Source organism: Ictidomys tridecemlineatus, chromosome 11 (genome assembly GCF_052094955.1).
Source record: "Ictidomys tridecemlineatus isolate mIctTri1 chromosome 11, mIctTri1.hap1, whole genome shotgun sequence".
NCBI lineage: Eukaryota > Metazoa > Chordata > Mammalia > Rodentia > Sciuridae > Ictidomys > Ictidomys tridecemlineatus.
This window is the reverse complement of record NC_135487.1, coordinates 76,194,079-76,207,133: the sequence shown is the minus strand read 5'-3', so window position 1 is coordinate 76,207,133 and position 13,055 is coordinate 76,194,079. Positions and strand designations below refer to the sequence as shown.

At 32.5% G+C, this 13,055-nt stretch overlaps 1 protein-coding gene across 10 annotated transcripts in view; it reads right to left on the bottom strand.

Annotated features, from left to right (window-relative positions):
* The window catches only part of Mtf2 (metal response element binding transcription factor 2), a 62,759-nt gene that overhangs the window by 5,026 nt on the left and 44,678 nt on the right, over positions 1-13,055 (bottom strand). For all 10 annotated transcript variants that reach the window (XR_013427910.1, XM_040289003.2, XM_078026757.1 and 7 more), the window contains 3 exons: positions 12,504-12,627; positions 5,342-5,409; positions 3,446-3,616 (listed from right to left, as the gene is read on the bottom strand). Coding sequence is in view for 9 of the 10 variants with exons in the window: in XM_040289003.2 (XP_040144937.1) it covers positions 3,446-3,616; positions 5,342-5,409; positions 12,504-12,627 (363 nt within the window). In the remaining variant the exon portion in view is untranslated. The remainder of the gene's footprint in view (positions 1-3,445; positions 3,617-5,341; positions 5,410-12,503; positions 12,628-13,055) is intronic.

Here is a 13,055-nt window from a genome sequence, read left to right as displayed (position 1 = left end):
TGGAATATACATACCACCTAAAGATTTAAAAAACAACAACCAAGCAAACAACCATACTGGATAAGAGAGATTTCAAATGTTTTTAAAAGTTTAATTAATTGGTTTAGGTTTTTCCTACGTGAGGCATTTTTTGAGAAATTACTTGTAAAAATTACTGAAATTGGTAGTTAACCTTAGTAACTATGTTAAAATACTATCAATACAGATTTTTTTTCCCCCTTGAATGACACTATCAGAAAGAGGATGAAGCCCAGACTGGCAGAATGTAAAGGAGAAAGGAATAAAGAATCCTTCATTGAATGGCAATGAATGGCAGGGAGTCATTCATAGGGTAAACTTAAGACATGGAAAATCATTATTGAAAGACAAAGACAAATATTAAGCAAAATAAAGCGGAAAGTACAGTAGCCAAGGACATTTCTAATAGAAGGGAAGAAGAAGCAAATAGCAATATACAGAACATGTATTTCATTTACTTAACAAAAATAACTATTATGGAAAAGAAGATATTAGATGACAGAAATACAAAGATGTTACTGGTACAAAGGGGTTCATAATAATAATTAGAAGTTGACAAATATTTATACAAGCAAGCTAATAAAATGGGGTACTGTGAGAAAGTTACCCAGGAAAATTCAATTATGGAAAAAGGGGAAATGAAAAATACTATATAATAATAAGTTAGGAAGAGTCAAAAAAGGGTCGGGGAGGAAAACCCTATCCCACAAGGTGCCAAACTAAGGTCAGGGAACAAGAAAGTATGAGGAAGGAAAAAGTGGGGGGAAAAAAAGAACAAAGCAGAACTAGATATAATCAAAAGTTTCAAGGATAAGATGGATGAAATTCTTTTTTAAAAAAATAACATTTATAAAGGACCACTGTACTTAAGAAAATACTCTCATACTAAAAGGATCAATCCATACATAGGGTCCCGAAGAAACTGAGGATACATTTGAAGAAAGTTGAATCCTTATGTGGTAGCACCAAATGATCTGATAGGTGAGCTGCTATTGATGGAACACCGTATCAAAATCATCATAGCAATGAGAAAGAAAATTTGTGGACTTTTTTTTCCTAATTCATAATATGGACAACTACTAGAAAAAGATTAAAGTGATGGCATTTAAAAGTGATAGGAATAGTAACCAGTTTTTTCCTTCTTGAAAGAAACCTTACAGTCTTATCTGCTTTATTACAAACTTCAAATTGCTATGATACATCACCAACATTTTGTAATTACATTTTCTTACTCTCCAAGATGACTATTTTATTTACTCTTTAGGTTTTCCTCTCTGTGTAACTCTGAGCTATAATTTTTACTTCATATTCCACTAAGAAAATAGAAGCTACCAACTTGTTTTTAGTCATCTTCCAACTTTCCAATGTGTAATACAACCAGTATCTATCTATACTCATCTTCTTTTTCACCACATTTCAACAGAAAGGTGTTTCTCCTTCTATCAAAGCCATATCCCATTGATGCTCTAGATCCCTTTCTCAAAGGTGCTACAATATCTTCAATTAGTTCCACTCTCTCCTATACCAATATCCTCTTCTCCAATGGATCATTCCTATTAGTGTAAAGAAAGAGATTCTAATTATCTCCCATTAATTAAAAAACAATCATATACTATTTCCCATCCCTCCCCTCTTTGGCTGCTATTCCATTTGTCTACTTCAGTTCACAGTAAAAACTGTCTGAGCCTTGATGACATTTACCCCTTCCACTTTCTCCACTGGCATTCAGAATTCTTAAAGGTAGTTTCCTTCCCCCACTTCCTTTATTATCATTATTCTGAATCTTCCTATGTTCCTCATGTGTAGAAGCCCAGTTTTGACATGCAAATTTGGAACTGCTAGAATCAGTAACATTTCTGGCTTGTATCTTTACTACTCCAAATAAATTGTTTCTGATACAAAATAAAAAATAACTTCAATAAGCATTTTTCTCTCATCTTAATCCACCTCTCACCATCATCCAATACAGCTTAATATATTAATCTTTCTTGAAACACTCTATTTCTTTTAGCTTTTATAACACTGAACTTTTCTGGTTTTCTCCAAACTCACTGATCATTCTTTTTTGTTTATTTTACTTCTCCAAATTTATAAATGATGCCACTATTCTGAGTCACATTCTCTACTCCACTTGTTTCCTAGATAATTTTATGCATTCTCATGGCTTTATAAATCACATTCCAAATTTATACAACCTGCCCTGAGCTCTCCTATAAGCTCTTGACTCACATATCTAATTGCCTAAATGTCACACCACCATTTAAATGTCCTTCATAAGAATTTCACTCAATGAGTATGAAACAGAAAAGTGCTTCATTCACTTTGCCAAAATAATGTTTTTCCATATCCTGTTAATACACACCACCACCCATCAGTAGCTTGATTTAGACATCATTTAACTTGATTCCTCCCTTTCTCTCATGAATTTAATTAACAGCAAGTTCAATCAATTCTGCCTTGAAAAGAGATCTCAAATCTTTTCTCTCCATTTGATTGTTACCACCTATTCTATTTCTCACCCAAACAACTCCAAAAGTATTTTCTCTTCCATGTTTTTATCTCTATACAATGCATTCTCAAAAGCATATCCAAAGAAATTTTGATAATTAAATCTGCTTATATCCCTTAAATGGATCCTCAATGTTCTTAGAAAATAACCCAAAGTCTTCTTGAGACTTACAAGACTCTACAAGATGAAGACCCACCCAATCTTCCCAAAATCTAATACAACTCCCTGATAATGCCATACTAGACTTCTGTGAGTTCTTAGAATGTCTCAGGGCCTTTATGCTTGTTACAGAGAACTTTTCCCTTTATTCTTCATATTTTTAGATCATTCTTATTCTTCCCCATTCTTACTAAGTCTAAACCTTAATACTGTCTTAAATAGTCCTTCATTAAGTCTCCCTTTTAAAGTACAAAGACCCCATTTCTACTGATCCTACTAAAGTCTAAAATAGTGTGTAATTTCTTTAAATAGCACTAGCATGATCAGTAAATATTTTACTGTTATTACCTTTTTTTCCCCATATAATATAAAGCCCACCAGGGCAGAAGGAAAATCTGTCTTGTGTTTTCCCAGAGCTTATATAATCAGGCATTTGGTAAATGTGCTGAATGAATGAATGAATGAATGAATAATAAATAAATGAACAAACAAATGAACAGGCCAGTAATTTAAGCTGTTTGCTAGCAAAATCAACAGGGTCTATTCCTTGAGGCCAAAGGTCAAAAATAAACAATCATACATACATCTAGTATCAACTCTTCATACCTTGTCTAAGAAAGAAATTATGGACAGGGGAAAAAAAAATAAATCAAGGTAACTGCCACTTGTACTTTCAAATATACTAATGAAACTGAATAACATACATTTTTAGTTACACATAAGCTAAAGAGAAAAACTAAGCCACAGATCAACTTTTACCTTGAATCAGATATAGGTTTGGATGCCTTTCTGCCTTTAATTTTAAATTCATGGGATGTTCCTTCAGGTTCTTTCTCTGCTTTGAAAGCCACATTTGGTGGCACAGGAGGAACACGAATTCGCAACCCAAACAAATGCTTCTTCTTCTTTATTTCTTTCCCAGACATAAACCTAAATTTTTAAAAAAATTAACTAAAATTTTAAAAACTGAACACATATACATGGCAGACCCTAACTTTTTTAACTTTCAGATATAAGGTCCTTAGACACAAAAGCCCACCAATACTACAAAAACTCCTTTTTTCCCTTTGCTTTCCTTGATAACTATCTGCCTCAGAGCCAGTCCACAATAGGATATCATGGGAGAAAAGATAGGACTAGAAGGGAGAAAAGGAGATGTCCACTTTTTAAAACAGGGCGTGAAGGGCAAGCATGATGAAGCGCGCCTAAGGCCCAGTACTTAGGAAGCTGAGGTAGAGGATCACTTGAGCATAGGAGTTTGACACTAGATGGGGCAATACAATGAGACCGCATCTCAAAGAAAAAAGAAAAAGGGGGAGAAGTGTATGTATAAGTTCCTAAAGCAAGGAAGATGAACACAAAATATTATCTTTTTTAGTCCCGATATATTTTTCCACATTTTAGTGTCACCTACTAACAAACAAACAAACAAACAAAAAAAACTCTTAAGTGTTTAGGAAAAGAAGAAATCTATTTCAGAATAAATGTGCAAAGAGAGGAAATCTGGTCAGGAATAATAAGTGACCACATTGGGAAAGATAATTCTAAAGGTCCCCCAAAAATAAGGAGTGTCGACATTCAGTGTCACATCTGAAGTTGGAAAAACTTAGAGCAGAGAAATATATATATATTTTTTTAAGTGGAGTGTGGACTTGGGCCTCTGAAAAATATGTTCCCTAGCCCTTGCCTTTTGTCTTTGGGTTCCTATTTCCAAATACCTTCAACTACTTCAAAACTCCCTGGCTACAAGAACCTCTCTCTAGCAATTATTGGGCATGCTCTTCCACTTTAATACAGGAATGAGAAGCCCCCATTTCAACCACAATAAGAACAGCTGTGTTTCTGGCACCCTAAGTTCAGAATTCACTGTCCCACAGAATATTTTTACCTCTACAATAATTGCTCAGGTACCCTTATGGCTTTCCAACTACTCTAAAGCTCTAGCCACTAATAATTAAAACATTATTTAAGAGGAAATGCTGTCAAGTATATTTTTTTTTGCTTTAGTATATATACCTTTCTAATATAAACTATGAAAAAGAAATTTTGATGCTGTCATGTTTGACGCAGCAACTTGTTTGAAGCAAGAATTTTATAATGTTATTCAATAGTTTTGAGTCAGCACACATAAAATTCCTACGGCATTTTGAAATATTTTCAGGAAATATAGATATGCTGGTTTTAAAAAAAGGAAGGTGATCTATACAAGAATATATCAAATAATGTCAATTATTATAGACCACTCATACCAGTATTATTCTTTTCTATAAGTAATTTTAAAACCAGAGATCTTAATCCTTTAAAAACCTTATATTCTCTATAAAATCTTCCGCTATGTTTTGCATATTCTTACCTGCTATCAAGATTTTATTTTACTTGCAGTAGACTGCATTGTAAAAGTAAGCTACTACTGAATATGCTTTTTCAACAGAATGGACCAAACTCCCCCCCCCTTGAAGATACTGATATGCCTCCCTCCTACCATTCTCCAACCCTCAGGAATTTCTACTTTATTCTGACCAAAAGAGATTTAGGACATCAAAAAGTTTTAAATGGTATTCTAGATACCAATCCCACAATTTTTAAACAACGCCATAATTCCTTATACTTACTAACTGTCTCCCTCATAGGGTTACATAAAATAAATCAACTTACATGGTCTTGTAATCATTTAATGCCTCCAGAACATGCTCATATCTTTCAGATTTTGGTGTGTCTGCCAGCTGTGAAGTATCAAGAAACAATTTAACGCACTACAATTTCATCAGTTAGTAATATACAGGTACTAGATAGAGGGAATATGATGAAGAGGAAAAGTACATTGACTAGTAGTCTGAAGACCTAAATTCTAATTCCAGGAGCTCACTGACTATGTGATCTACTCAGGGTCATTTAATCTCTCCAGGTTTATTTTCTCAACTACAAAAAGTAGAGTTTAATTATTAGTTCATTATATGGATAAAATGATGTCTGTGAAAGAACAAAACTATGAACACTAATAAAGATGGGACCTTGGTATTAATTATCACTCAATTTTTAAAATTCTATAACCTGGGGGGAAAATACATTAGAATTATTTTAATATATACCATGAAAGCTCATATCAATATAAAGGGGTCTAAAAAGTAATGAGAAACATTTCATTTCCCAATACCTCCAATATGATCATAAGTAGAAAAAAATGTGAAATGGGAGGCAGTGTTTCATAACAATTATAGACTTTAAATGGCCCTAAATGCTTAACAATTTTTCATCATAAACCATTTTAACTAAATATCCAATTCTATAAAATATTCTATATTGTTCCAATAACAATTTTCCCCAGAGACTTTTCCACCTCTTCTTCAAAGTTTAAAGACTGAAACCTATTAACAAAAAAATGTTAAGTTATAAACAAAGTATCACAGTTGGCATTTAAACTATAGCCAGTGTGTTCTTTACCAGCTGACTATCAAACCTTAGAATTGTTTTAAATAAAAGAGCAAATAAATCTGCCTAAAATAATACTGGAGACTTAAAAACCATCTATTCCAACTCTTTTAACAGATGAGTTAATAAATATAAAGGTTAAAAGAACTGTTCAAATTCCCTTGGCTAGTTAGGGAGAGAGCTAAAGCCTCAACCCAAATGACTTTCCAGTCCATTCTTCCAACATTGACTGAAATCCCACTATGTGCCACTCTGATTGATGCTAAAAACAAAAAAAAAGACATGAACAAGCTCAGATCATCATACCATCTCCTCCTACTGTAATTTCTGAGGTGTCCAATAATAGAAAATTTCTTCCGTTTTCAGTGCTGAAAATTGAATCCAAGCCCACACACATACTAAGCATGTGCTCTACCACTAAGCTATACCCCAGCCCAAGAATTTCTATTTACAGAAGAATGAAAAAAATCATACTTTAAAGCTTAAACTCTAAATCTAATTCAACCTCCCACCAAAAGTGCAATCTCTTTTTATAAGAGAGCTAGTCATTCAACCTTAGCTTTATTATTACCATTGATAAAAGCTGATACACAGGGTTAGGGGTCCACTTCAATGGTAGAGCACTTGCAGGTGCAAGGCCCAAGTTTAATCCCCAGTACCACAAAAGAGAGGGAGGAAAGGGAGAAAAAGAGGAGAGAAAAATTACAGGGGTAGGGAGTGAGAAAGGCAGGCAGATAGGCAGAGAAAGGCTGATACACCTATTAAGGAAGCCTATTCCACATGTAAGCAAAACCTCCCTTGAAGTTTTCTATTCCTTCTTTAGCACGACAGCCGTTTAAAGATTTGAAATCAGTTATCATGCCTAAGTATTGGATTAGGGTAAGGTTTTTATCTTCTTCCTGTTCCCCACTCACCACCACAAATCTAAGATCAAATTGGAACTACTATCAAGTATCCTCTGTACTGTTTGTGTTTATGCCTAAAAACAGTACTTTATAACTGTTAATTTTTGTTTTTAATTCTAATTATTCCAGAGGATCTTTTCTCTTGATTCTGATACCTTTCTTGAATTGAGGGTAGAGAGAATCCCTATGGGCTTCCCTTACAAGTCTTCCTCCTAAAGAATATCTAAGTCATTGATTTTGTTACTGTTTTTCAACAAGTTGCCCATTAATTTCCACTTTAATTAGTTCACATTTCAAAATCTTATCTAAGATCAAGTTATACTATGTCTATGCCATGCCCACAGAATTTGACAAATATTCCTAATCATATCAACAAAGAAACTAGGGTTTTAACACACTTTATTCTAATAGGGTTTTTTAATTGCTTTTTTTTAAATCTTCACAAGTCATATATCTGATATATGCAATTTTGTTAAGAATCAACAACAAAACTGAGTTTCTAGTTGTTGAAATCCTCTTATTTTTTGAAAATCACAAGAACTCCCTTTCTTTTGGTACTTATTTCCTATGGTTTTATAGAACTCCATAATTATTTTGCATAGGAGAATATATTTTACTCACATAAAAGGACCAGATGTTCCCTTTGTGTGTTTTGCAAACTAAAAATGTAACTTAATAGTATAAATCGTATCAAATGTAGTTGAAAAGTATCATATTCATATGACCAAAGTTGGTAACGTATCTCCAAAAGAGAAATCCTCTTGCTCCAACCTTTCTACACTTACCTCATACTATACTTTTATTTTCAGTTTTACACATTTCTATATAAACTTACATGCTATTACTAACTCTTCATTTCAATAATACAACCCTCCATTACTAATGCTGAATTCTATACCACCTAGGCTTACACATGCCAACAGTTTATTTTCCAACTTATATACTAATAAATAACATTCCATGTCCCAAGTATTGCTATTAATCAGATTTCTTGTTATTTTTCACTTTAAAATATTTTACTACCTTAATTATACTAAACATTTCTCTCGCAAAATATTTCTACTATGGTATTTCACTGAGTTTCATTTATGCTTTTCTCCCTACCTCCCTCAAAAGTTTAAGACAGCATATATATTTTTCTACTATCAACCTTAGGGTTTTTAAATTTAAGACCACAGTTAATGTAAAGTATGTTATTAAAGAATCAAAGATTGGGGCCAGGGTTATGGCTCAGTGGTAGATTGCTTGCATAGCAGGCATGAGGCACTGGGTTCGATCCCCAGCACCACATAAAACTTTAAAAAAATTAAAAAAGTAAAGATATCTTGTCCATCTACAACTAAAATATGGAAAGAAAAAAAAAAGAATCAAAGATTGCCAGGCTTGGTGGCACATGCCTGTAATATTAGCTCCTCTGGAGGACAGAAGGATACCAAGCTCAAAGCCAGCCTTGAACTTAATGATACCCTGTCTTTAAAAAAAATTTTTTAAAGGGCTGGAGGTGGGCTTGGGTGGTGGCTCAGTGGTAGAGTGCTTACCTAGCATATGTGAGGCAGCACTGGGTTCAATTTTAAGCACCACATATAATCAAGTAAATAAAATAAGGTACTTCAACAACTAAAAACAAAATTAAAGGAGGGAGGACTGGACGTATGTCTCAGTGGTAGAGCACTCCTGGGTTAAATTCCCAGTATCACCAAAATAATAATAATAATAATACAATTGACAAGAGGTAAATCCAAAAAAGTACCAACATCTCTTTTTAAACTGGGCTTGGTGGCACATGCCCACCGAGGAAGGAGGATCCTGAATTCAAAGCCAGTCTTAGCAATGGCAAGGTGTTAAGCAATTCAGTGAGATCCTGTCTCTAAGTAAAATACAAAATAGGGCTGAGGGTGTGACTCAGTGGTCAAATGCCCCTGAGTTCAATCCCAGGCACACACTTCCCATCTCTTTTTAAACTCCTCAAAGCAATCTAATACAACAGTGACACTTCATTTTAAATAAGAAATCCTTATTGTGGTCTCAAATGGTAGATTTTTACATTAAAAAGAAAACATTTCAAAATACTGTAGCTACTTACATTACTACACTCAGTCTATATGATAATCATTGAGAAACCAAATCTCAAAGATGTACAAAAACTACGTAAGGATTGGGGCTGGGGTTTTTGGCCCAGCAGTAGAGCGCTTGCCTCACACATGTGAAGCACTGGGTTCGATCCTCAGCACCACATAAAAATAAATTTAAAAAATAAAGATATTTTTTAAAAAACTATATAAGGAAATATGATATTAAAATATCACTATCTTCTAACATGGTTTTAAGTTTTTTGCTTCCCTTCACAGCAACCCTATAAAACTAACAGAAAAGATATGATACATGAGAGTCAAATATGCCTTTCAATATGAAAGGATTAACTACAAAACAAGTTTAACTTTGAAACTTCTTTTTTAATTAAAAGAAGTCACAGCTTTGAATGATAATAATGTGTCAATGTAGGTTCATCAATTTCAACTAAAGTACTACTTTGGTGGAGGATACTGGCAATGAGGGAGGCAATGTTATGTGTAGGATAAGTGGAGGGATGTACACTCCTCTCAATTTTGCTGTGAACCTAAATCTCTAAAAATAGCCTTTAATATAAAAGAGGGGCTGGGGATGTTGTTCAGTGGTAGAGTGCTTGTTTAGCATGTACAAGGCCTTCCATTCAATGCCCAGTATCACAAAAAATAAATAGATAAGACAGAATAAAGTATTTCCATCATGACAATGACAATCAAAACAAAAAAAAAAGAAAAGCACAATAAGAAAGCACAATACACTAAACAGAATACAACCAATTCAATATAAAATTACAGCAAGTAATTACAGAGGTATGTTATATAAATAACAAATATCATTATAGTTCATCTAGTGTCATTACATATTAAATTAGGTTTGAATTCAAAGCTCAGCAATGGTAAATATGGATTCAGTTCCTCTCTGTGATTAGGGACAAAATGTACATTCCTAGCCAAAATGTCACAAAAGTAATCTTAACTTCTCTTTTTTTTTTAAATAAACTTTACCATATGAATGTCAATAAGCTTGATTCTTTTATTTTAGCATGTTTTAAAACTGTTGATGGACCTTTATTTTATTTATTCATATGAGGTGCTGAGAATTGAACCCAGTGCCTCACACATACTAGGCAAGTGCTCTATCGCTGAGCCACAACCCCAGCCCATAATCTAACTTTTTAACATTATCACAAGATGTCTTTCTTTCATCTAAGCAAAGGGAGGAAACTCCACATTTAAGAGAGATTAGAAATCATAACACTTCTGCTGTGTTTTATCTCATTTTTGAAGAGAAACTTCTACAGCAATATAATCCATACTATGTATAATAAAAGTTGATGTTCAAAATGACTCTTGAAAACTCCAAGGTACTAAATTATAAAATATTACATTTAGTATATACTATTTCCTATGTCTTGAAAATAGTTCATGGAATTTTATGAAAAAAAATTTGATAAACCTTAAGTTAGATCAGTAACAAAATTCAATTTGCAATTCAATTCCAATGAAACAAGGTCTTCTTATTCAAATATGTCCATCTTTGTTTCATATTTAAAAGTAAACTAAATGAAACACTGAAAACATAGATCAGCAAAAAATTTACAATTTCATTACTAAAATATCACCCTAAAATCTAATCGCAATTACAATAAAAAATGTAAAAGACTGAGAATTAAAAACCTGAATGTCAATTATCAGTAATTAGTCTGTAGATGAGACAACTCAACTAAAAAGTATTTTCTTATTTTAACTCCAACAAAGCAGTGAGGAATAATTAAAGTCCTTAAGTGGCAACCATCCTTTGAAAAGTTAAATCTGGGGCTGAAGTTATGGCTCAGCAGTAAAGCACTTGCGTGTACTAGGCGAGGCCTTGGCCCACATAAAAATTAATTAATTAATTAAAGATATTGTATCCAACTACAATTATATATATATATATATATTTTTTTTTTAAAGTTAAATTTACTTTTTTCTCCTTTCTTTTTCTTTTTTTTTTTCCCTGACAATACTGGGGCTTGAATCTTCAATCTCATGCTAAGGAAAGTGTTCTATCACTGGGCTACATCCCCAGCCCTTCTTTTTCTAAGACACTACTATATAGGCTATAGATAATAAAAACATTTACTTGCTAAAGTAAAATTATACTGTGGATCAGAAAATTTAATTGAAGATGGCACACCAGGTATACAGATATATCTGTATATGAAGCACTGAAAGTATCATGCCTAGAAAGGAAGAATTTTAAAATGAATGCATTAGAGCACTAAATATTAAGATGACTATAAAGAACACTATAGTTACTATTAGTGCCTTACTTTTTTTTTCTCTCATTAAACTAGTCAGTTTATTGAAATTCAAATTTATAAATCACAACATTCAAACTTCATTAAAAATTATCTAACACTTGAAACGCCTTCTATCAATAGAATTTCAGTAACCCTATATTTTAATACTTAAGTACTGCTATTTGTTTTATGTAGCTATTATACCAACTAAATAAATGTAATTTATGCTCTAATGGTCCCCCAAACCTCAAAAACCCCAAATACCATTTATAGGAGTTTTATAAACTCTCACTTGCCTAAAACTAATAGAAGAAATTCTCCCTAAATTTCAAATCAGCTTACAATTTTTATCTCAAAGTATGCATAATTAAAATGTACATATCTGATTCTATATATTATGAAACAAATTTTTTAGTTTTCAACCAAGAGTAGTTAATAATATGTATTTTAATAAATCTAAATAAATGCTAAAAATAAGGTAAATTTTTCTAATTTCTTCCCTCTTTGTGCTAGTCTATAGTTCCAAAATCTTTTTCAATGAACATGTACTACTTTATATTCCTTTGTTTTTTTTAGAAAAATTCTTTGTAAAGCCAGTGTAAATAATTATGCTTCACAAATGAGAAGCAAAACAAGATTTTCAGAATGAGGAGGGACAATCTCCAACTCAGGCAGCTCCACTCTCTAACTCATCATTCTAATTCTGTTATCTGATCTCACCATTCCTGGAAGTCAGAAATGTATGAGTACCAACAAGAGAGAAAAGAAGAAAGCTGCCTTTTCTTAGAAGAAAAGGAGGTGAAACCATGAGTGAGGCACCCAATACAAAGAATTTCTCCCACCCTTCTATCTTTATAATGATTCTCACTTTAGAATACAGAAGAATCAAATAATTTACTTCCTCCATCTATAATTTTCCAGAGTCAACAGGCAATAAATAAACATAGAAGGATGAGAAAAAGCTGGTCCTGATATCCCTATCAGATTTATTCCTCCCCAGAACTAAAAATAAAATTCTACTCTGGTCGTATGACTTGTTTCTTAGATTGTTGTTGTTGTTGTTGTTTTAAACAATAACAAAACAAAACAGAAAAAACATCAAGTAGCTAATGAAGTTATCTCTAAGGTCACCTACCTCTCCAGGGTGCAATCTATCCCAGTTTTCATTAATGTATGTCATAAGCTCAAGTTCAGAATCAAAGTATTTCTTCTTGTGAATAACACTTAGGTTGTAAAGGCATAGGTGTGCTATATCTACCCTGGAATCAAAAAATAATCAAAATATACAAAAACAAGGTTTTTGGTTATTAAAAAATTAGTTTCTTTACAAAATCAGTAATTAATCCAAAGTAAATTATTCAGATGGATAGAGGGTCAATGTCCTAAGTCATATTCGTAATATAATAAATCATTACATATGAAAAAGCTAGAAAACATTAGCAAAACATTAACTTATTATGAATAGTAATTATAAACTAAAAGATACCTGAATTACTTCTTAAAATGCATTCAAAGAGGATCTGAATTTAGAAGAAAATAATTCACAATCAAGATTTTTGTATTTTTAATACTACATAGAAACTACAGAACAGACCATATTTTATCAGGCTTTACTTTATCTAATTCATGAGTTAAATTCTATCTGTTCCTAAATTATGTAAAAGATAATACTTATAAATATTTATTT